This window comes from Musa acuminata, chromosome BXJ3-8 (genome assembly GCF_036884655.1).
Source record: "Musa acuminata AAA Group cultivar baxijiao chromosome BXJ3-8, Cavendish_Baxijiao_AAA, whole genome shotgun sequence".
In the NCBI taxonomy this organism is placed as follows: domain Eukaryota; kingdom Viridiplantae; phylum Streptophyta; class Magnoliopsida; order Zingiberales; family Musaceae; genus Musa; species Musa acuminata.
This window is the reverse complement of record NC_088356.1, coordinates 8,084,488-8,110,669: the sequence shown is the minus strand read 5'-3', so window position 1 is coordinate 8,110,669 and position 26,182 is coordinate 8,084,488. Positions and strand designations below refer to the sequence as shown.

Here is a 26,182-nt window from a genome sequence, read left to right as displayed (position 1 = left end):
GACTGCTGGACTTATCTGAAATCGAAACTTTAACTCCGATTAAATTTATTAGACATTTGACTGAAGTATAGCTAACATCTTTTCATGAATTGTGTATGGGAGTATACATGCAGAGGATTGTGATGCTTATGTCAACCCTATAAATGGTATATTGGCAAGTAGAATTTTCAGGGAAAGAACAAGAAATATGGTATTAACTATTAAGATTTTCTTTTTTATCTGTAATTTGATACTTTAGATTGTTGCATGAGAATTTTCATAGTTAAATTTCAAATTTAACAACAGAGTCCCAAAGGTAAAGACATGATGTTAAAAATTGGAAATGTCTACAGGTTAATGAGATTGTTATAGAGGTCTTTACATGGTTACATAATTAGACTTGTACACTTTTGGAAACAGAGAAACATCAAAACATTTATTCCAAAGTATTATTTTGCATTGATACAATCTAAATACACCAATGAGAAAGAATTTTAAAGAAATCACTAAATAAATTCAAGTGTAAAATAAGACATATGAACTGCTGAAACCTCTTCACCTCATCTTGAGCTGATGCCCTTAATTACTTATCTCAACAGTTCACCATGAACACATTACAGACCAATCATCTTCAATTAAACAAGCAAGGGAACTATTGCTTTGATTCATTCTCAGTTTACTTCTTTAGATGGCTTCAGCTTTCAGCTAAGAATTGTTTTCTTGTTGTTGATGCAGGAATCGACGATACTATATCAAGCATTATGAGCGCCCTTCCACCTTCTTCCTGAGCTAGAAAGAATCCAGTAGGCAACACCAGCGATGAAGAAACTCACGAACCAGGCGTTGTTGTAGGCCACAACGAATGCCCCCGAAGTGCTTGCCAAAATGCCGACTTTGTGAAGGAGGCCCGGCAGTATCGGTAGGATGCCCGCAACCAGAGCGGCCATTGCCGCGACATTGAATCCTTTCTGATAGTAGTAAGGGCCTCGCGGGTCGTTCGAGTACAACGCACTCATGTCCAGTTCCATCCGCTTCACCAGGTAGTAATCGGCTATAATTATGCCTCCGATTGGTCCCATGAGCGCGGAGTACCCGAGCAGCCAAGTGTAGACGAAGCTCTCGCTGGAGCTCAGCAGCCTCCAGGGCTGGAAAGCGATGCCCAGCAAAGCAGTCAAGAGGGCGCCCTTACGGAACGTGAACGCCGACGGGCTAAGATTCACGAGGGCGTTCGCGGGTGCGACCACGTTGGCGGCGATGTTGGTGGTAATGGTGGCGAGGCTGATGCCGAAGATGGCGACGATGGTCGTGGAGAGGCCCCCTATCTGGCCAAGGAGGTGGATGGGGTCGGAGATGACGCGGCCGAAGATGACCTCGGTGGCGGAGGTCACCGCCAGGCCCAGGAAGGTGAAGGCGCCCATGAAGACGGGGAGGCCGGCCTGGCCGAGGATTTGGTCCTTCTGGCTGCGAGCGTAGCGGGTGAAGTCCGGGATGTTGAGCGCCAGCGTCGCCCAGTAGCTGATGTTGGCGGTGAGCGAAGGGAAGAAGAGATTCCAGAACTCGGCGGTGGAGAGGCGGGAAGGCGTGGAAAGCATGCGCCCGAAGCCGCCGGCCTTGACGTAGGCCCAGCAGAGGAGGGCCGACGAGAGGACGATGAGGATCGGCGCCGAGTACTTCTCGAGCTCCCGAATCCCGTCCATCCCCCGCAAGATGGTGCCCATTTGGGCCAGCCAGAAGACCAAGAAGCAGGAGAACTCCAACGGTGAGGTGCCCAGCCAGGGAATGACGGACAGTGCGGAGGCGGAACTCTTGAGCGCGGCCGGGAGGAGGAGGAACACGGCCTGACCGCCGATCCAGGTCTCGATGCCGTACCATCCGCAGCCGACGAGGGCGCGGAGGAGGGTCGGGACGTGGGCGCCGCGGACGCCAAACGCGGCGCGGGCGAGGACCGGGAAGGGCACGCCGTACCGGGTGCCGGGGACGCCGGTAAGGACGAGGGGGAAGAGCACGACGAGGTTGGCGACGAAGACGGTGGCGACGCCCTGCCACCAGGCCATGCCGAGGTTGACGAGGCTGCCGGCGAGGTAGTAGGCGGGAACACCCACGACGAGGCCCACCCAGAGGCTGGCCATGTCCCAGGCGGTGAAGGTGCGGGCGGAGACGGGGACGGGGGCGAGGTCGGAGCCGCCGGTAGCGGCATCGGGATCGGAAGAGCACTTGGGGACTACAAGAAGGGAGGAAGGAGGGCGAATGGGCGCGTGCTTAAAGCTAAGGGGAGGCGTGGCGGTGGCGGGAAAGCATCGGCGGTCGAGTTTGATGGGGAGTGAATAGGAGCCGCGGTCTCTGGTAGTGGCCTCGGCGGAAGAGCGGGTGGAGGGATGGAGAGGAAGGTTGGAACGGAGACGGAGGCATTTGGACTCCATGGGAATTGGGCGTGTGTCCGTAAGAGAGAGATGGAAGACGCTGTGGAATCTAAAGTATGGGAAGTACCGCTGCGGCTGGAGGAATCCGAAGGGGGAGAGAGAGAGAGAGAGGATGGCGACCGGGAGATGTGGCTGACTCCCCTGTCAACGAAAGGGAACATGACAACTCATGGGAAGTTACGGGAATTCTTTTATGTGACGTAAGCACCAATGGAAAAAGCAGGAATAATTGGATCTGAGAGGAAGTACGGGAACGCTTTTCTCTAACCATGTGTGTGACTTCCAAAGTCATACCACGTGTTTTTCCACCATGCTGGTGCCACGTCTCAGCATACGCGTACGCCGAAAGGAATTCTACGGTAAAATGGAATCCAGGAAATGGAATCCAACCGACGACGGAAATGGAATCCATCGCCTTTTTACTCTCACTTCCGTCGTATCAGCGTCCTTCCACGTGTCAGCATGACGTTCTAAGGGGACTCGATACATGAAGTTCAATAATAGCAATACATCAACTAAATATATTTTCTATATTTTAAACTCTTAAATTCTCTCCGATTGTTTTTTTCGCCTTCGATCATATATTTTGAATGATGGAAGAACCCTATTCATGTAATACTAGAGTCTCACATATATTAGATTATAATTAGTATATCAATAGAAATATAAATAATATGTATATGTTACTCTCAGTACTTACGATACTATCCCAAGTGCAAAGATCTACTTATCCTAATGTGGAAAGAATTATATGAAAAAATATCTTAAAGGTAAATGATTATATTTTTAGTGTGAAAAGTCTAAATATTTAACAAAAAATTACATAATAATCTTATCAAAATAAAGAAGAATACTAAGCAAAATCTTTATGATGACTAAGACAAAAGTAAAGGTTAGTCTATGAGTAATCTCAAGTGAGATATTTATTTATGATATTTTTTTTATATGCATTAATTAATTCTGGTATCATGCACACTAGCTTGTATGGAGAAACTAGACAAACTATTTAAATTACTTAATGGATGTAATGTATTATATAGTTGTTCTAATAGGGGATATAATATATTCGGGTCAGGGTTTGAGATTTTATCTAATTCAGACTATCGATAAAAAATTAATTACATATATAATAATAGTGAATATATAAGATTTTGATGTTATACTGGCCATGGATCGATTGTCTAAATATCATGATTTTATTAACTACAATAAGAAGAGGGTAATATTTCAACCTCTAGGATTAGCAGAGTTTGTATATGCTGGTTTTGAAGAAAAGACATCAATGCTCGATAATAAAAGCAATAAGACTTTTAAATGATGGATGCACAATATATCTAGCAAATGTGATTGATACTAAGGTAGAACCAAAGTTTAAGCCAAAGGATATGTTGATTGTGAACAAATTCTTTGAAATGTTTTCAGATAACCTCCATGGATTGCCATTAGATAGGAAGGTTGAATTCATCATAAACTTAATGTCGGACACTGAATATACTTTCAAAGCATATTATAGAATGATTTTAGTATAAATGAAAGAGTTAAAGAGAATTGTAGGAGCTCCTTGATAAATGATTCATTTGCCCTAGTTTTTCGTCACGGAACACTAGTCCTATTTATAAAGAAAAAAACATTGGACAATGTGTTTGTGCATAGACATAGAGAGTTGAATAAGGTAATTATTAAAAATAAATATCTACTCTTAGAATTGATGACTTGTTTGATCAATTGTAAGGTGTATTTATATTTTTCAAAATTTATTTGAGATTAGAATATTATCAATTGAAAATCAAGGAGAGCATTCCTAAGGTCGCCTTGAAGACCATAAATGGGTACTAAGGCCGCCTTGAAGACCAAATATGGATACTTTGAATTTTTAGTGATGCCATTCGGTTTAATAAATGTACCAACCATTTTTATGAACTTAGTGAACAAGGTATTTAGGGAATATCTAGATAGATTTATGATAGTTTTTATTGATGATATTTTGATATATTCACACTCTAAGGAGGAACATACAAAATATTTAATAACAACTTTGAGTATTTTGAAGAAAAAATAATTATATGCAAACTTTAAGAAGTGTAAATTTTGACTAAAAAAGATAATGTTCTTTGGGCATAATATATCTAAGGAAAGGATCTCAATGAATCTAACTAAGGTAGAAGCAGTTAGCTGACCTAGGTTGACTACTATAATGGAGGTAATGAGTTTTCTTGTAAGTAGTTATTATAGACATTTTGTATATGGATTCTTCACGACAACATTATCTCTCACCCAATTGATAAGAAAGAATATTAAATTTGAATAGATTAAGGCTCTTGAAAATAGTTTTCAAAAACTAGAAAGAAGATTGATTTTAATTCTAATTCTTGCAGTACCATTTGGCTCAGAAGGATTTATGATGTATAGTGATACATCCAAAAATGATTTACGATGTATTTTGATGCATAATGACAAAGTTATAGCTTATGTCTCAAGACAACTAAAACATTATGAGGAGAACTATCCAACCCATGATTTAGAATCGGTAATGGTAGTGTTTACCCTAAAAATATGGCGATATTATTTTTATGGGGAGAAATATAAAATATATATTTATTATAAGAGTTTGAAATATTTTTTTACTCAAAAGGATTTAAATACAAGGTAGAGGAGATGAGTTAGCAAAAGATTATGATTGTGTGATCAATTACTATCTTAAGAGAAAATGAATGTATTTGCTAATGAATTGAGTAGAAAGTCAACCAATTTAGCTACTTTATCAATAGTTCAAAGACCTCTCCATATTAAAATACAAAAAATTGAATATGAGATGATCCTTAAAAGTTTAATGGGGAAATTAGCAACACTATCACTATAGTCAACTCTTTTGGAAAAAAAATAAAAAAGTTATAGGTTAACGATCCTTATTTGAATATATTGAAGTATAATATTAAGGCAGAAAAAAAAAATATATTGATGAAGGGGTAATCATATTTTGAAGTAGATTATGTATACTAGAGGACCATGATCTAAAGCAAGAAATTTTAATGGAGGCATACTCATCTCTATACTTAATACACCATAGAACAATTAAGATGTATAGGAATCTAAAAGAGCATTATTGGTGATCAAGAATGAAGAGAGATGTGATCCAATTTGTTGATAAGTGTCTTACATATCAACAAATCAAAATCAAACATCAAAAGCTAGCAGGTACTTTAAAATCATTACAAATACCCTAATGGAAATGTGTAGATATCAACATGGATTCTGTCATGTGTTTGCCTAAGACCAGCAAGAGACATGATGAAATTTGGATTATTGTGGATCGATTGACTAAGATAGTTCACTTTTTACTTATTTATGCTAATTATTTCATGGATCAATATGCTTAATTATATACCCGGAAGATAATTAGACTCCATGGTATGGTAGTATCCATTGTGTCAAATAGTTATTCTAGATTTACATCAGGATTTAAGAGTCTACATAGAGCACTGGGATAAAGTTAGCTTTAACATTGCTTTTCATTTTCAAACAAATAGTCAATTAAAAAGAATTATTCATATATTAGATGATATACTAAGAGCTTGTGTCATGAACTTTAAGAGTTCACGAAGTAAATATTTACTTTTGATTTTACCTACAATAACAATTACTAGGCAACCATTAGGATCACACCATGTGAAGCACTATCTAATAGAAAGTATAGATCACATGTTCATTAGGATGAGATGGGTGAAAAAAAATATTTGGGATTAGATTTGGTGAGAGAAATAACATAAGCAATAGAAAAGATTCATAAAAAAATGAAGGCAGCATAAAGGAGTTATGAGGATTTGGAAGAAATACAAGTTAAGTGCTCAATATATAGTACCATATGGAATTCTTAACTAAATTGGTGATGTGATATATAGACTAGTCTTACTCTCTACATTAGCAAAGGTGCATAATGCATTTCATATATCAATATTGAGAAAGTATATTGCAAAGGTGCATAATGCATTTCATATATCAATATTGAGAAAGTATATTTTAGATTCTTTTTATGACAGGAAGAACAACCAATAACCCTGGATGAAAATTTGACATACAAGGAATGTGTTGTACATATTCTTGGTAGAAAGGAGAAAAACTTCACTTTAGTCAATGTGCTACTAAGGAATCAGGTAATAGAGGATGGAAAAGGGAAGAAGAGATAAGAGGGGAAGATTGTAGTGTCGAGTCTCACGCACATTGAATTATAACTAGTATGCCAATAGAAGCACAAAAAATATGTATATGTTACACTCACTTCATTTGTGATGTCTATACTTGATAAATATGATAAATGACATACTTATGTTTTCAACGTTTAAGATTGTAATGTATGCTTTTCAAAAATATCATATTCGGTGTTCTATGAAATATTAGTTGAGCATTCATAAGCATTAATATTTATGATAAGCATAGCATAACTAGCCAAAGAGTGTTAGAGGACTTGAATATGAGATTAGGTTATGGTAAAAAACATGTATATAGTGATTAGAAGTAGTGATTAAATTTTAAACATAAGGAAGTTTGAGTTTTAAATATTATATTTATGGAGGATCATAAGCTAGTTAGCCATGGATGGAGTAATGAAAAATTAAACGAGAATACAAATCAAAGAGAAGTGTTATACTAAATGTTGAGATACGTAAGTGAGATTAAAGGATGAGTTTAGATAAAAATATCATCTTTGTCAAACCAAATTAAACTCAATTAAAGTTACTGTAACATTAAAATTATATTATTAAAAATAAAAAATAAAAACTTGAAATGAGACCTAATGAGATTGAACCCTAGACCTCAATGTAACCTCTTAAGCACCTTTACATTAATTTTGATCTTATCTTTTTACCAACATGATAACCCATGGCCCTTTCTCTCTCTTTTTTTTTTTTTTCAGTTATTCTCTCAACTTTTTTTTTTTTATGGAGGCTAAGAAACCTTAACTCTAAGGAAGAGTGAGATAAGAAAAACCCAATTTTTCTTATGGGTTTCAATTTTACAAATTATAAGCTAATCTTTTTAGCTACTTTCAAGTAACCTAGACTTTGAATTTATCTTTACTTTTTGGATATATTTTGTATGATTCTCTTATGATTCTAAGACTTCTAGTTTCATATTATATAAGATCGGTGCTTTGTCTCGATCTGAGGTACTCATAATCCTTTATTTTTTAAGAAGTGATTTTATTCAAATTAAATTGACCTACTTCGGGATATGATTAGACTATATCATTTAAATATGTTTCCTATGAGATTTGAAATTGAGTGAATATCATATCTATACACAAAGATATGAGGTTTATAAGTTTAGACATTCTCAACCCAATTTCAACATAATAGAATATGTGCTAATAGTTAAATTAGGAGAATCGTTTAGTCTCCAAATAATTTAGTTTTAAGTTAAATTTTGATATATACTTATTTTTATGTTTTTTTGTTTTTATAATATTTTATGATAATTCAAGATCGTTTGGTCAGCTAGAATAGTGACGTAAAATTTCTTTGCAAAATGGTGCAATGGATTGATTGATGCTAGCTAGTTCATCTGATTATAGAGTGAATTGTTAGAATATTTAGTGGAATCTATATAAGTTTTCAGCTTAATAATAGTTTATTTAAGAGGGATTTTATCAAAAAAATTTATGAATTATTGTAATAAATTATTATAAATTGATAATTCAAGAGGTAGGGCTCTTAATTAACGTATCTCATGACTTTATGCTATCAGTTTGATAGATGTATCGCTTCCTAGCATACTCAATCACTAAGAAACTTGGTCTTTCATTGGTATCATTATTTTTTTAGTTCAATATGGTAAGTATAAGTTTAATTCACTATAAAATAGTAATCGTATAAATTATCTTATGCATAATGTATCTTGAAAAATATGTTTCAAATGAGATGATCGTTATGAGTTAGTCATAAGCTTATGTATGTATTTGTAAGCATAAAATGCCATAAGCTTATATATGTATTTGTAAAAATTATAATAAAAATATCTTGTATACATGTATATACGATGACGTGCTATGTGAGAGTGTATAGATATGTTATGAAGTACAATGCATATTATAGACTATGATATGCAGTGTGGAAGTGCACATATATATTATGACATATGGTATGAAAGTACACGTATATATTATGACGTACGGTGTGACAGTGCATATATGTATTATGACGTACGGTGTAATAGTGCACGTATATATTATGATGTACAATGTGTGAATGCACGTATATATTATCATAACGTGCGATGTAGAAGTGCACGTATATGTTATGATACGAGACATTAAAATTCATGAATTTGCTATATTTCCATATATAAGCATTCTGAATTATTTCAACATAGAATTTTACATCTTTATTTTGTATATGCTATGTTATAAAATTATTATAACACCCTTGATTAGTTTTACATCGGAAGTGGGTAAGATTAAGATTGACTTATAAGGGTTTGATGAGTGTATTATTATAAACTTTAGCTTAAACATTTTGGCCAATGGTTCGGACCAAACGAAATTAATAAGCTAATTAGTCCATCATGCTTGGATCATGACATTTTGGTATTAGACTTGACCTAATATTTAGACATGGTGAGGGAGCTCAAGTAGGAAAGGACTACCCGTGAATCGAGTCAGAGGACTCCTCATATCATGGAGCCACCATTGGGCTATGTCTCATATGTACCATGCTAGAGTTTCATCTTGGTTATGTTAGCCTTTAAGTACGAAGTATGAGAGATTGTAACACCCCCGATTAGTCCAAGTAGGTAAAATTAAGATTAAATTATAAGAGTTATATTATTATAAATTTTATTTTAAATATTTTGATCAGTGGATCGGACTAAACAAAGTTGATAGACCAATTAGCCCATCCTAGGTCATAATAGTTATGCTTACTAAAAAAGTCATGGAATTATATGTTTATTATTAATTGTCTTATGACGATAATTTTAAAATATGATATACATAACACTTGTAAACCCATATTACCGTAAATATGAACTTTATAATTACTCATTCGTGTTATATAACACAAAAGGAAACTCTATCAATTTTATTTAGTTAGTATATTTTAATTTTAAGATTGTCTATTTTATACTATATTCCTATCGACAACACTAATAAAAAACTCACGTAATCTGAGTAGTTATATATACTCAATATAGATTTTGTAGGAATTCATACTTAGAAAAAACTCACCTCTAACCAAGTGTTATCTAACGAACTCAAACATCTTCCTTGACTAGGCTTCCATAACACACGTAACCACATACATTGTTACGCCTTCCAAGTCGATTCAAAATCTAATGCCATGTAGTAACATTCTTACGCCTTCCAGCATTGTTCTTAAATATTCAAGCATTAGACTAACAACACAAAAAAGAAAAAAACATTAAAATGGATCTATCATGGATCAGAAAACACATCAAAAGACATACTAATAATTGAACATAAAATTTTTCTACAGGCATGTCAATGATGAATAAAAGGTTAAAAGTCTACTTAACCTTCCAATATCAAAATTAATGACCCCTTTGACAAGTTTTCTCAGTGATGAATAATCAGGGTGCCGAAGGCCAAAAAAAATGACTAGACCTATGTACAGTTCTTCCATCGACATGCCAACTCCCGCTACAAAGCTGCTGCTGTTGCATCTATCTGATTTGGTTTCAGTTTTTACGCTACAGAGTAGGCTCGAATTACCTCAAGTATTGGTGCTCGGCACAACGGGCACTTGCCTTCAGCTTGAGCCAACTCGTTTGCACACTTTGAACATGTACACATGTGCCCACATCTGATGGAAGAGATCAAGACAGCATAATGATTAAGCATTTGTCACACTCGAATTACATGATCTGTTTGACCTGGGTAAGAGGAAACACATACCTGTAAAGAAGAGAATCGATGTGACTATCACAGCAGATGCAACAAGTCCCTTTTCTCACGTGACACCATCTCGATACATCCTGCGAGTACTCTTCTTCCTCCCCTAATGAAAAATAAATGAAAATTTTCAGCAACAACACAAGAGTCTGTGAACCACAAAACATCTGCTCTAATGCAGTGGGAGTACTGAACAAAAAGAAGTCCATTAGCATGAATATTAAGATACCGATGAAGTTCCACCATGTCCAGACAGATACAATCCGATGTCATGGGCACCATGTAAATAGGAAAAGGAATGCATTCATAGAATAAAAATCTTATACATGGTCAAGGAAAAGGAGAAATTTTGGAATTTGATGGAACATGGGCACTACAATTGATTGGATAAGGTGTCATTTGTACACCAAGAGGCCTTTACATGTGAGTGGATCAATAAAATGCTAGGTAACTTTTTTCCATTACGATACACACAAGTTACCATGACTTTGTTTCAAATATAGACATCCCAAGAACTCCAATTGCAGACATGTGCATCAGCTCACCATCATGATTTCTGTATTATGGTTTGTTTGTTTAATTTTATCATGCGACTTTACTCGATTTGCATATCTCCATGTTATGCTCTGTATTTTTCAACTTGTTCTGGTCTTGATATAATTCTTCATCAGGTACCAGACTGATGATTTTTCACAAACAACTTTCAGTGAGGAAAATCAAATTCATGCTTCGTTGGATATGCCATAAGAGCCGCATCAATCTAAGATTTATCCTCGGTCAACTAAAAGAAGTGCTCTTTCCATTTAGCATATGTATCTCCCCCTTTGAGCTTGCATCATGAAGGCCTACTGTGTAGACAGATTAATTAGGTAACTCTATTGATCATCGAAATGTAAAAAAGAACTAGGATCATCATGTGCTTAATAGAATCAGATCAAATTATTGTACCATTAGATATTCAATAGAATTTCTCATTTCAGAAAAGAAATGAACTTATCACAAAAAGCTTCTACAAACCTTGTCCACTGGAACACCGAATTAAAGCTGCTGAAACTTCCTGTTTGACTGCACGCTGCAACTCAAGCTGCATATCGAAGCATGCCTCCAGTATTTGTTGCATATGACTCATTCCCTCCTGAAGCCTAGCCATATCAGCCCTTAAATCATTAATAGCATCCCATTCCTGAAAAAGTAATGGTTTCAGATTAAACGTTAAGTATATAATTCATCTTGATCAAGAAGAAGATTCTATAAGCATTGAAATACATTTTGGGACTAAGGCAAAACCAGTGCCACTTTGATTTTGTTCAATTGAAGAAAAACTACGATGCAGTCATCAGAATAACCAAACAAGTAGTCAACCCCAAATTTCAAACATAAAATGATCCTAAATTGAAGCTACAAGAAATAAGACAACTCTCCAGTGGCATAAGAAAATTGTATCACATAATGTTTGATTGCATGATTTAATTTAGATATATTTCAGCTGAAAATTAAGAACGAAGATATCACAAGACTAAAAGCAAGAAATTATCAAAAGATTAAGAGAAAGATATATAATTTCTTCCCTTAATCACCACATTGAGAGAGAGAGAGAGAGAGAGAGAGAGATGCTTACTGAATTATGAATGTTCCGTCGAGTCCAATTAGTATGATGCAAATTTGAATGCCAAAGTGGCTGTGGCGGTGGCATCGGTGGAGATGGCAGCATTGGCGGGGTCTCGTCAATGGAAATTTGCTGGTCCTCAATCATATCATCTCTCTGTTGACCCTGATCTACCTCTTGTGAATCAGATACAGATTCCGTTCTCTGTAAATCCCAATCAAATGGATTATGTTCTTGCCGTCGAACATAAGACTCTATTAGTTGGTCTAGACTCTCACGAAACCCACTGCGAAGAAGATTAGAGACGCTTCTCCTGCAGAATAAAGACATTAAGTTAGTAGATAAGAATATAATAAGTAATCTCGTTTATATATGAGTAGACTATAAATGATCATTAGTTACCTGCTTAAGAGTTCCCTGAGCTCCATGCTATATACATTATCATCATCAGGAAGAATAAATCTATTAACTCTTCTAATAGAAATGGACTGTTGGCCTTGCAGAGGAGGTAAAGATTCGTCGTGCCAAATTGGGAGCGTCTCTTGAGGATCATCTTCTTGCCAATACCCATGCACTTGATGATGTCTATTTTCTGCATCCCCTTCAGGTGTTTCATGAGGCTGTGCATGGTCTATATTTTCTTGCCAATTCCCGCTATATTCAGCTTCACTACCATCATGCCATCCACTAAACCTATCTTCAGTAGACTGTTGCCAATCCTCTTCCCCAACTGCATTTTCCTGCCAATTTTCTACTTGACTTGTGAATTCTGTCCATTCTGTATTTTCACTTTCGGTGCTGTTTTCCGTCTCAACAGTTACAGGTGTCGTTGTTGCTTCATATATCTCAGAAATTCCAGTATCTGTTTGGGATTCATCAAGGTTGTTTGTATCATGACTGTCAAATGCATCGGATCGACTGTTTGCTTGACTGGACATGACACTCTCTTGTCTGGAGTTAAGTTCTTCCCTAGTGTTAACAAACACAATTTGTCATCCTTTTAGCAATTGTATTACCACTCCATGAAAAGAATGAGGAAATGCACAGTGAACTCCCATATAATAGATTTAATAAGCAAAAAGCCATACTAGAGGTTATAAATTGACTTAACTGATTAGAAAATTTTACTGTTTCCCTTTTGTTAAATGTGCATTTTCATTATATTTCACTACCTTTTAATATTTTCACACTCTGAAATATGAAGTACAGCTTATTTTTTGTGGACTCTTAACCCTTTTAACTCCATTTAAACTACATTTAGATTGTGCACAGGTTAGTTAAATGTAATCAGCTAGACGCTGTGGAGTTAAGCCATGTTATACCAGAATAGTCCCCCAAGGATCTAATCCAAAAGTAAATAAAGTGCTTTGTTGCTGGAACAAAATAGCCAAAGATATCTACAGAAGAGTTACAAACCATATATATACATAGGCTAACATGTTTTAATTCATAATTAATTATTATACATTGAAACTGAACTAGACCAGATACCCATGAAAGGGCTACTGCTCTTGATGATTTGATGGCTGAATCCCTCATAGAGTTGCTCAATTCAAGGGAAAAATTCTACCGAGGATTAATTAAAGAGAAAAATAGACTACTTTATTACTGGAGAACAAGAGCAAAATAGGCAAAGATGTCTGTAGAAGAGGTACAAGCCATACATAGAGACTACTGTTATTCTAATTTCTAATTAATACAAGTTGAAAATTGAATTGGACGTAAATACCATTGAATGGGTCACTCTTCTCTATGATCTGATGATTGACTACTCAATTTCTTCTGATGTCTGTTGAAACAACAAGGAGTTTGTGCAACTCCTGCTTAGGAGAGAAATTATCTGACTTGTTTAGGAGTCTAGAAAGATGTGTTCAACTCCTCCCAGGATCTAGAGAATCATCTGCTCGTGCACATGGCTGGAAATGGCCTCATTGTCCTGATGATAAATTAGTCCATTCGGGCTAGCGGGTGGTCATGTGTGACGCCCCGATTTAGTCTCACATCAGAGGTAGACAAACACTATTATTGATGAGTGTACTACTATTACCTTGGGTTATGACAATTAGTATCAGAGCCAACCTAATAGGGATATGGTAAGAGACTTAGGTAGGAAATGGCTACTCATGGACAGGGTCAGAGGTCACATCACCACAAAGAGCCACAACTGGATTATGTCTCATATACAAGGTCAGAGGACACATCGTTGTATAGAGCCACAACTGAACTATGCTTCATATACACAATGCTAAGATCTAATAAGGGCTATGCTCGGACCTTGATGTGGATGTCAAACCCTTTAAGTGGGAAAGATTCTGAGGCCCTGATTTAGTCGATCATGATTGATTTATAAGGGCTTGATAAGTCTAATACAATTAACTTAGGCTTAGCATCTTGGACTAATGGTTCAGGCTCACTGAGATTCACGGATCAATTACCCATCAAGCGGGTCGTGACACCCTAATCCACCAAGCTTGCTATAACATCCTACTATGCTATCCAAAATGGCAATTATCATACATAGATTAGTAACACTACCCACATTAGATGGTTATCTCATCTATCTGACGATGACAAAAAAAAAAGGTTATTCAAACCCATTTAAGTACTGCCTAATTTATATATCTTGCATCCTATTTGTATCATGCTAAAACTAACTGCTCTCAAGGACCTCATTAAACTTATGTTCACGTGCATTTTGCTTTATCCTCTACATAGCTGACAACAAGGTTGGGAAAGAAAGGTGGCATTAGATATAGGATACTTTACTTCGACTAGATAAACAAGACCCATCTTATGATGTTACAAGGTAATTGAGATAATAAATTTCCTTTTAGAAAAGAATACATATGGTAACTTCTTAAAGTTATAAAAATCATGAAACCTTCAGGGAAGAACTATACTGATCCAAATCCATAGAGCATAGTAATATTTATTATATTCTGCTTTTGCTGTTGGTATATTATTATCAACAAGTGATATCCATTTCACAGTGGCTAATAATGAATTGGTTATTGAAGTTTCAGTTGCATTTCTCACAATATAAGTTTTGATAAAATATGTACTAGGCAAGATTTAACCAATTCATACAAACAGGATTTGTCTCAATTATGAATCCAGATGTAATAAGAACATACTTGACGAATCAGTATGTGTAAAACAGCTTACAGTAACTATTATGAAAAGAAAAAAATACCTTAATCCAGATACAGGATGGTGCTGCCTCAGTTGACCTAATTCTCTAGCTGCAACAGAAGAGCGTCGCTCATCCTCAGTTGGTCCAGAATTTCGCAAGAACCTTCCTCGAAGCAAGGACTGGATTATGATTGCAAGAACAATTACTATGATGATAAAACACAAAGTATCAAGATAGCTAATCATAGAAACATAAGATTGCAAAATATAGTTCCCAGTGACGTCAAAATAAAAGAATGTAATGCCAGATAATTTCTGATGGTATTTAACCCATAGTTACAAGTCCCTAATTAAGATCAGTTCAAATGTCTGAGTAGCATGTATTCATGTAATAATTTTCTAACAAGTTAGCTCTGGCATTTCCAAATTAATAATAATAATAATAATAATAATAATAATAATAATAATAATAATAATAATAAAGTCATATAAAGTTTGGTCCTGTAGGAGCAATGTCCTGTTATTTTAGGAATTCAAATAGTCAACTTATAATTGTCCAGCAGAAGGAACTTAGATTCAGAAGAAAAAGGTAAGAGATTTTTGTTTCGACAATGCAACTAGTAAAAGAATGTTCCAGCATAAGTTATCATTATTCTAGACATAGAATTTTACTGAACAGTTGTAGCTTTTATTTTGGCAGGACCATGTAGGCACTTAGTTCTTGAACCATTGCAAAAGACATGACAAAGTAGGACTCTTCTTTGTATCTTCAAATCACACTTTGAAGCTTTTAACAAAATTTAAATTCAGCACCCGAAAACCTTTTTCCCAAGATGCATCACAGACTAATCTACTTCTAAGTTTTTCCCCATGCTAGATCTATTAGACAGGATTCATTTTATGGTGGTCAAATTGGAAATACATAGTGCTATTTTTAATTGTTCAATTTTCACAAAGGAATCCTCAGCATTATGTAGCTAAATGTTTCAGTAAATAGGATACACTCCAAATTGGGCCTAAAAGAGAACATAAGATTATTGGAAATCACAAAATGTTTGAAGAAGTCACTGATGCCTACTCTTTAACAAAGATTTAGCATTTTGCAAGGAGTACAATAATTTCAGATTTTACTGCAAGATTTATTTGAGCAATAAGCGCAAGCATTATTTCGAAAGTTGGATGCTCGAATTAACTACGTAATTATACTCTTATATAGAAAGTTGGATGCTTACATTAACTATATAATTATACTCTTACATATTAGTAAAGAAAATCATACACCTAGATTTTTATAAATTTAGATAAGTGTGTGAATCATAGGAGTCTACCTCAGACAATTGTTCATCGTTTTATCCTGGTGACAAGTCATGGCTCAAGGTAATAAGATCACATGGTCTCAGTAAATAGAATACAGAAGTAGGAGAAGAGACTACGATGAAGAGATAATACATCTGAAATGAACTTAAGGAAATCATATTATAGTGCCTCTAGGTTACTTACAGACTGTAGAACATTATTAGCACTATTTAATTAAGAATGGGACATTCAATTAACGATAATTTAATATTCATAAAACTAATTTAAGTGTGGACTTCCAGATGAGTCTGTAATCCTAGAACTCACTGGGTCCAAGAAGGAAAAAAGAAAATAAAAAGTATATTTTGCATATGTTATCTAACAATAGAGTAAAGGATAAAATATGAGATTCTAGGGTCATATCTGACAAAGTCTTCTCAGATATGGAAAATCTACCTCCTACAGAAGGTCTTCTAATTTTCAATTTTGAAAACAAGAAAAACAACCTTTTTTTTCAAACGTCACTCTTGGAGTGAACCAGAGGATGGATTAGTACATCATCAAAGTCAATGCTGAAGATTAGATGGTAAATAAACCCTACTATCAACCTGAAATATGAATATCTGTTATTGTGAAACATATATGCAAGTAAAATATGTTTATATGTGCCAGAATTAATAGTAAATATGCATGAATTAAGATGATACAGAACTATCTGATATTTGGATGCCTATACGAGTTCTTCTGGAGCCACAAAATTCAATTATATACTCCAAATATCAAATGTTCATGTTCACCCTTAACACTAAAGTAAAGCTCCATTAAGATATTTCCTGAGTATATTTACAAAAATTTTAATATGTATGAAATAACTGAGTTAAAGCAGGTGAAGTCACTACTAGGATCATTTTCTGGGATATCACCCAGATGCCTAAGATATACTCCAGGTATTAAGCTAGATCTAAACTCAGGTTGCCATAGGATATGGCAACTATGGTCCTAGAGTTTGAATCGACATTTGCTAATACATTCTGGCTGTCAAAATGATTCAAGATGTCTTATTTATTATATAACAAAAAGGAATTATCTAAAAATTGACCTGAATTCGACTGCGATAAGCAAAGCAAGAAACTGCTCGATGCTCTGACAAGCCCTGAAGCTCCCTCTCCCTCTCTTGCACATTTCTCATAACCAGATCGTGCAGAGCTTGTCTACCGCGTAACCTTGGCAGGTGTCTCCGGGCTTGCTCTGAAGCATTGCCATGGTCTGTTGCCGAACGAGATCTCTCGATCTCTCCTGTTCTGCTACCCTGGGCATGCCTCTGCTGGCTCACCAGCTGCACTCTCTCCCTCGCCAGCCGCACACGCTCCCGTTCCGTTTCTCCAAGCCAGTCACTCCTAGGGCTCTCTCTTCGTGGCAAGGTTCGCAAGGCAGCGTCCGCTGCCACAGCGGTGCCCATCATCCATCCACGAACTATCTGCCTTACTCTCTCCCTCTCGCCATCCCAACCGTCCCCAAGATCGGGCGACTGCTCTCTGCTCGACTCCCTGTCGTCCGTAACCTCTCTCTCTCTGTCTTGCGCCGTGCTTGCTAATCCCAGTGGCTCGTTTCCCTCTTCGTGGTGTTCATTGTTTTCGCTCTCATTACTGGTGAGATTAGCGCCGTCGATTGACTCCGCAAGGCTACGGCTTTCCGGACCATTCCGACTGTTGTTGGCCGTGGCCGCGGGGGACGGGGCGGGTTGGCTTCGCCGCTCTCTGACCGCGGACGATGCGCCCTCGAGCTCCCGCCACCTCTGGAGAACGGACGAAGCCCGGGCGGCCACAGGGCGCTCGACGGTCGTCTGCGACCGCCGCGACTCCCGTAGGAAGGAACTGTCGAGCATAGACACGGTGTGGAGCCGCGCGAGTGCCATAAGCTCCGACTCCCGGTTCCTCCTCTCGATGGTGGTAATCATCTCCTCAGCCTGGCGTGCCACCCACCGGCTCAGGATCCGCGAGTGGCGGCGCGCGGCAGCAGACGTCTCCGCGAGGTCGTCCCCCGCGACGTCCGACCTCCTCCTTCGTCGAGCGAGCTGGTCGGCTCCGTCGCCGCCGCCACCGGGTGCTGGGTCGTCCTCGTTATCAACAGCCGAAGCAGCGGAGCTACAGGAAGCCAGGGCGGCGGTCATGCATCCGTCTATGTGGCCGCGCACCAGCTCCTCCAAACCTCGTCGGAATTCCTGGTCAGCGGTGTCCTGCTTCTGCCGGAAATCCGCCATTCCCTACACCCACCTATATCCGAAGTCAAAAAAGCCCCAAAAAGAACGCATCGAATCCTCTCACAAACCCTGATTTGACCCAATTCGATGGTTCTGCGGATCCATCAACACGGAAAAACAGGAAACAAAAGCCTCAAAACGATGCAAAAGGCGAAGAGATCTGTAGGCATTTTTAAAGGCACGAAAGGGGCTTCTTTCCCTCTTGAGGTCGAGAGAAAGGGGGGAATGATTAAGGAGATCCCACGAAGAAAGAAGGGAGGAGAAGGAAGAAGACGAACAGAAGCGGCGATTTGGAAACAACGGACGGATCAGAGGGGTGGAGAAAAATAATGACAATAATAATAAATATTATTCGCGTCCCACGTCGTGGCCGGAAGCGAACAAAAAGATCTGGAGGGCCGGATCACGTGGCGCCATGTCGATCGGACGGCCTGCATGGCCCCATCCCGTGTTGAACCGATCTTTGTGTATCCCGTACCATCGGCTGCGTTTTTTATTGGCTCACGACGACCCTTCGATGGGGATCCAACGGCCGGATCGAATGGCTCGCATTGGGTCCATCCGTATGATCCGTTGGATTTGTGGTAGTTGTTCTTTGGGTTACACATTGAAGGGTTGGTGGTATGGTGGAGAAGGACCTTCTTTTACTCCTACGGCACGTTTTTAGTGCAAGGTTGCTCGTTGAATGTGATATCCAAACTTCTTCTTCATGTTAATTTGCATGTCGGGGCTTCTAATTCTTGTCATCTCCTTCTCTAAACACGAGAGAGAGTGAGAGGGAGAGTTAAGATGTTCATCCTTGAAGTTGTAAGGAGAATGAAGAAGATGATGCAAGTTTTCTTGCATATAGTCCAAGATGTTGAACGAGGAACAGTTTGAGTTGAACATGGACTTTGAAGGAAGACAGCATAAATGAAACACTTAATGTTTTATGCACTTGAATTGTAACTTCTAGAAACCCAAAGTTCTGGTTTCTATCTATGTGCAATATGCAGATCAGCTAATTCATCCTATCAATCAATCATACGAGCTGCTTTCTTGCAAACTTTGTCTTCCTTGCAACATCCACTTCCTGTTTCCTTCTCAATATAAAGAAGCTACAATGAGCAAAATCTTCCACAAGAATGATAGGGAATCAAGCTATCACTATAATCTTGAATATGATAATATCTCCTTTTTGTGTAGACTATACTAATCTGCATCATGATGAGGAATGCTCATGAAGCGAACAAAAGGATTTCTGATGTCTGCCTTTTAGACCTTGCTCAACATAAAATATTCAGCATGATGAAAGATTGTGCTTTGTCAGGAAGTGATCTCAAGGAGTCAAGATGATAACAAGATCATCGCTGCATGCTTCAATTATCACGGGAGGGAACTGAATGCAAGCTCCACCGTTCCTTGTTCCTCCTCGTCACGTGGCACAGGAGCTTGAGGACATGGCAGTGAGCAGCACTGGAGATAAGATGGCAGCACCTCTCCCGCGGACCTGCTTGATCGACCTCACCTTCCATGTCCAGGAGCGTGAGAGATTGCATGATCGGAAACGCAACTTTGCATGTCCAACAGTAGTCTACTGCCTACCGTAGCAGCTAAGCCTTTTTTATGTCTCTCCGAAGCCTAATACACGACTCGATATCTACGGAAAAAAGCTATCATATCCTTATCTCTGTCACTGTGTATGCGTCTTGGAAGTACACATTTGTACATGTGTTGTGTTTGATCCCTTTGGGATAGGAGCAGACGAGTGAGTAGATTGTGACTGGACCTCTGCCCATGCTTTGATCCATGAGTTTGTAGTCTTTCTTCCAGCATCTATCTTCCGAGAGATAATAGGTAAAACTTGAATAGAATGAGAACGTAAAGATAAAGTAAAGCTCAGTGTTTCTGAGTCTCCACGAGTGAAGAAGGCTTGTCGGCGCTGTCAATGTAAATAGTCTGAGAGCATAGGAGAGAGGAACATGAGAAGACCCGGGGATCATCTCATGGTGGCAGAAAAGATAGGGTTCTTGGTGTGGATACTGGGAGTTGGATTGCTATCCGTCCTTTTCCCTTCACGTCCATCCACCGTGTCCACTTCCTTCCCCCCCCCCCCACTCGCCGCACAGGGCTTTCAGCAAGCTTCTCTTCCCTAGGTGCCAAAACTGCGTTAAAGATGCCACTCATGGCATCCATCACGTAGCTTTCGTTGCTCCTCGTCTTCTTTGATCCCTTAAGTTCTTTTTCTTGGACAGTTCTCCCTCGAAACCTTGTGGTTATCTCTTGGGGTTTGGGGTCTTGTGGGTAATGAGTGGGTTCTATGACTTTTGAGATTGCACTAAGGTTGATGGAGATGGTGATTCATATTCCATGCACGTTGTCCCCCGAACCCCATCATCATCCTCTACGGTCTCAGGAGAAGCTCCAACTCCCAAGAATCCAAGACATAAGTCTGAAACAACACGATCCACTTCATTTTGGGAGCTTCCTGAGGAGACTGGAATCAGCTGAGCCATCTCTCTCCTGGATTTGGACTCACAACTATGGCGTTGCTGATGTCTTCTCTGCTGAAAGGAATAACTGTAGGGCCTTTGTTCCCACTAAAACTCCCTCACATTTTGCCGGTTCATGCACTGCTGCTGCTGCTCCATCCAAATTGTCCACCTGTAACAAGTCAGATACATAACAGCATCAGTCGGTGTGAGTATAAGCCCATCTGATATGTGGATTGGGCCTCATGATGTTGTCATTCCGTCACGCACACGAGTCACGTGACGCACCAACCTTGGACTCATCGATGTGAATCGGGTGCGTCTTTGACCGAATCCAATATACATCGCCCGATTAAAGATGGACAAGGTCGTCAACATCGATCGAACGGCCAGACTTTCACCCGTTCCGTTTACCTGTCTTCCACTGTGGGCAAGTACGGGCCCCGCAAAGCAGGCATAAGTGGGTAGGAAGCTAAGGTGAAATGACGTTATTCTTGCCACCGACGTCTGATTAATCATCTTATGGCGACGTGGTGGGCCCCTATTCCGCACTTCGGCTATTAAAGGTGTTTTAGGATTCCAGTGATGCCAACACACGAGCGACAACCCATCCCGAGTCGTTCTTAGTCAAAAAGGCCACTATGTTCGACGCGGCATCCGCAGACTCGTCTCCCGTTCTGCAGTCCACCGACGCGCCGTGACAGCCCACGCCATGCCTCCTCCACTACCTTTGTTTGTTATTTAGCTCTTCGGAATCTTCGATCAAACCTCCTTAATTAGCGATTTCTGTTTTCTGTTCTTCGTAGTTGCTGTTCCTTCCGGCCCCAGCCGCGTCAGGGCGAGTCTCCATCCACCATCACCTCGATGGCTATGGCGATGCCGATCGCTGGCTAATTGATGAACGCCCTCGAGAAGTCCGTCATCGCCTGCCCCTCCATGGCTCTTCCCTTCATCTTTGCCTTCCTCTTCCTCCTCTCGGGGGATTTCAGGGCGGCGGGGACAGCGGCCGAGTGCGAGGGCCGCTGGATCTACATCCGCGAGCTGCCGAGCAGGTTCAACACCGACCTTCTCGCTACTTGCGACGACTTCCCCCTCCTCTTCGAGCTCCGGGAGCAGCAAGAGAAGAGCCTCCTCCCCTTCATCGCCAACCATGGATTGGGGCCTCGCACCCACAACCGCTCCCACTCCTGGTACCGCACCGATCCCCTCTTCATGGAGCTCCTTTTCCACCGCCGCATGCTTGAGTACCCCTGCCTCGTCGCTGACCCTGCCGCCGCCGATGCCGTCTTTGTCCCCTACTATGCGGCCATTGCGGCCCTCCCCTTCCTCTATTCCCCCCACCAATGGAACTCCTCCGCCCTCCATGGCCGCGACCTCGCCGATTGGCTCCGCCGCGACCGCCCGGCGATCTGGTCTCGCCGCGCCGGCCATGACCACTTCCTCGCCGTGGCCGGCGCCGCCTGGGACTTCGACAACGACCCTGCCCAAACCACGGTGTGGGGCACCGCCTTCCTCGGCCTCCCCGAGTGCTACAACCTCTCTGCTCTAACACTCGAGTCGCGTGCCTGGCCTCTTCAGGAGCACGCCGTCCCGCCCCCGACCTCCTTCCACCCCGCCACCCTCGGCCGCTTCAATGCCTGGCTCGCCCGCGCGCGCCGCTCTCGTCGCCCCGCACTCATGCTCTTCGCAGGCGGGGCTGCCTCCAGCAGCGGTCGGCCCAACATCGCCTCGAGCATCCGCGCCGAGTGTGAGCTCCGCCGCGACCTCTGCGACATCGTCGACTGCTCCAGGGGCGCCTGCGCCCACGATCCCGGTCGCTTCATGCGCCCCATGATCCGGGCCCGGTTCTGCCTCCATCCGCCGGGCGACACTCCGACGCGCCGGTCCACCTTCGACGGCATCCTCGCCGGGTGCATCCCGGTGTTCTTCGAGGAGGCGTCGGCAGCGAGGCAGTTCGGATGGCACCTCCCACGCCGCCGGTACAGTGAATTCTCCGTGCTAATACCCAAGGAGGAGGTGGTATTCAGGGGTCGGCGGATCGCCGACGTGTTGGAAGCGATACCCCGGGCGCGGGTGCGGCGGATGAGGAATGCGGTACTGGAGCTGGCGCCGGCCGTCATGTACCGCCGGCACGGGAGCTCCACTGCGCTGCGGGCGCGGAAGGACGCGTTCGATCTGGCCATCGAGGGGGTCCTGCGGCGCATCCGAAGGCGGGTGCAAGCGATGGAGCAGGGGACGAACCCGCTCGTCCTGGTCGGTGAGGATGAGGAAGAGCAGCATCAGCAGCATCTGCAGCCGTCTGATAGCTGATCGAACGGTCCAGATACGTCTCTTTTCTATATTTTGGAATTTTTGGTTTTTTGACCAAAACGAATTGAATTCGGATTTCAACTACTTGAACAAAAAAGTGATTTCTGAATAGGAGTGATTGAAACCATTTTTTACAGTGATTTTTATTTTTTTCCTTTTAAAAAAAATTGAAAGACATTTTCATTACCTCAAATGCACTAACCAACTGAATTTTTTTTTAATTATTTTTAAAATGACTATATAGAGAGGAAAAAAAAGGTGATTTTAATTATTTTTAATGATATTTTTTAACTTATTTTTTTTATAAAAAATATAATTTCATTTCGAGTTAGTGAAATTTACAGTAATATTGATGAAATATAACGACACCCATTTGGGGTGAAAAACCTCAATTTACTGACACGTCAAGCTTTACCTACCAATCATGTCGTACATTAGAGTTAGTTATATAAAAGAGTGTGGAGTTAATTTGGATAACTAAAAGATAACATGTCGTTAGCTAAGTCAATATATGCCACTTGTGAAGTCCATAAGAAGTGGCATTATCTTTTACAGCGTTTAAGAATGGTGAGGTCCATTTAACACAGTCTCTTTCGATGCCTTAGAAGGAATGAGCAGTCCCAATCTGTTTTAGTGCCTCAAAACTATCCACTGTTTTGGATGAATCCTTTGTTGCTCTTCAAAGATATCAACTTCAATTTCCTTTGTAACGTTTATAGAAGGTTGAAATTGGTTTATAAAAGGGTTTGCTATCCCTAATTTAATGAATTAATGAATTAATCACCTGATTGAGTTAAGTACTAAGTATGGCATGGTGTTCGATTCGAAAGGAATTATATACATAAGATCAAAGTACATTGATGTATTCTGGGTCTCATGCTATAAGGAAGATGTGAAGTTAAGGCGCATTTTGGATCCTTGTATTTTATGTAACATATCACCATCTAACATGATGAGATATTGACACATAATTTGATGAGTCCGAATCATAGATCTAAAATGCATACACTCAAGTTAATAATATTCTATCTATCGAACCCTCTTAATTTAATTCAATTATTATCTCACTTTTACATACTTGGGGCCATGTTGCTAGCTATCTCATTATCATCTTCTATCATTTTTCTTTTATGCATGACAAAAAATATTCTTTCAGAAATAACATAAAGCTGATGCATAGTCCATAGCAGTCAACACGGCTTGGTTCAATCCCGGGTACATAAGATCATCCATGTTGGCGCTCGGGGGGATCATCGTCCTATGAGGTCGGGCTCTGGCTTCTAGGTTCGGAATCTTCCTTTGGCTGGCCACCTCCTGCTGTGTCCCCGGTCCCTACACACAGGTCGGGGTCAGGAAGGGGGCTCTCGACTTCAACCCCTATGAATATTTTGTTAGAACTGGGTGGAAAATAAGCCAAGAACCGATCACCTGTTGTCGGTCCTACAATGAGTGTTTATCCTTCCATTAGGGGACCGATCGTATCTGCCATATTCATTACCGTCGACCCATCGGGCGGCCGGCTTACTTCTGGAGGCTATGTGGGGTGTTCTCCTTGCCATGGCGTCGGACGACGGTGTTGTACTTGGTGTCGTCCCGACCTTCACAAGATGGCTCGGTACTCGGTCGACATTGTCCCGATCTTTGCGGGATGGTGCTGTACTTGGGTCGTTCCGACTTTCGCGGGGTAGTGTTGTACTTGGTCGGCGCCGTCCCGATCTTCGCGGGATGGCGTTGTACTTAGATGGTGTCGTTTTGACTTTCGTAGGATAGCACTGTACTTGATCAGCACCATCCTGATCTTCGCGGGACGGCGCTGTATTTGGGTGGCGTAGTTTATTATGCTAACGGGATGTTGTCGGCTATGTTTAGTGGTTGGAGGGCAAGTTACCAAAATGTATCCTATCAGCCTACATATACTCTTCAACTAGAATGATGATTGTTTGAGTTGCTTGATTGAAGTGTTTCTATGATTCCATGATATCATGAGAAATAGCTAAAATTATAGTGCCACCAAAAGATGACCTGTCTCTGTTATCTACTAAATCATTTTGTTCAGTGCCACCAAGAGATGAAATATAATACTTAATTACTAGATGTTAGAAAACAACAACTATGCATATGTTTTAGCTAATTAATAATGTACATAAAATTCATGTTTTTGCAAAAGAATGAGACAGTTGGTTGATAGTATGAGTGCATATAATTAAAAGATTTATGGTTTTAAGAAGAAAACTAAACTTACATAAGAACATTATGTTCAGTGTTATAACCAATATTACTTTTAATATAATACTGAGAAATAAATTGTAAGGATGAGAACTTAAAAGTGATTAGTAGCTTCAAGATAGATTCTTCATATACAAAATTTGTACCAACCTACTTGTGTGAGGAGGATAGAAGAGGCCACCCATTCAATGCACTCAATTTAAGATGCCCACATAGAGGGATGTCAATTACTTTGGTGACCTAAACACACAAAATAATTTTGTGTATTCAATCCAATCAATGATTTTTGTTATATAGATAAAATTCTTCGCTTTACATTGAATTAAACCACATGATCGAGCGTTTGTATGACAGTATCAATTGTTTAACATGTTAGCTACGATATTGCGTAGGGTCGATAAACACAATTTCTAATATCCATCACTAGTGATTAGGACTACATCAAAAGAAGAAAATTGTATTAATTTGTAAAGGGTTTTCTAAGGTAATTTTCATAATCGAATCAGACTAAATATCAAGTTCATATCATTGGTTGATTGATGTGTCATTCAAAAAAAAAAAAAAAGTTGATTAAAAATT

At 39.9% G+C, this 26,182-nt stretch overlaps 3 protein-coding genes across 3 annotated transcripts; 1 reads left to right on the top strand and 2 right to left on the bottom strand.

Annotated features, from left to right (window-relative positions):
• Nucleotides 1–387: 387 nt before the first annotated feature.
• On the bottom strand, nucleotides 388–2,831 carry LOC103993273 (purine-uracil permease NCS1-like). Its single transcript, XM_009413277.3, has one exon. The coding sequence runs from the start codon at nucleotides 2,397–2,399 to the stop codon at nucleotides 732–734; it is 1,668 nt and encodes a 555-aa protein (XP_009411552.2). The 5' UTR covers nucleotides 2,400–2,831; the 3' UTR covers nucleotides 388–731.
• A 7,011-nt stretch (nucleotides 2,832–9,842) lies between these two features.
• Nucleotides 9,843–18,890, bottom strand: LOC135646184 (uncharacterized). Its single transcript, XM_065165450.1, has 7 exons — nucleotides 17,436–18,890; nucleotides 15,102–15,220; nucleotides 12,311–12,877; nucleotides 11,921–12,221; nucleotides 11,320–11,485; nucleotides 10,306–10,408; nucleotides 9,843–10,213 (listed from the first exon to the last, which is right to left on the bottom strand). Exons 1-7 carry the CDS (start codon nucleotides 18,594–18,596, stop codon nucleotides 10,096–10,098), a joined length of 2,535 nt encoding a protein of 844 aa, XP_065021522.1. The 5' UTR covers nucleotides 18,597–18,890; the 3' UTR covers nucleotides 9,843–10,095.
• Nucleotides 18,891–21,673: 2,783 nt separating this feature from the next.
• Nucleotides 21,674–23,511, top strand: LOC103993275 (probable xyloglucan galactosyltransferase GT19). Its single transcript, XM_009413279.3, has one exon. It carries the CDS (start codon nucleotides 21,965–21,967, stop codon nucleotides 23,375–23,377), a length of 1,413 nt encoding a protein of 470 aa, XP_009411554.2. The 5' UTR covers nucleotides 21,674–21,964; the 3' UTR covers nucleotides 23,378–23,511.
• The last annotated feature ends 2,671 nt before the right edge of the window (nucleotides 23,512–26,182 follow it).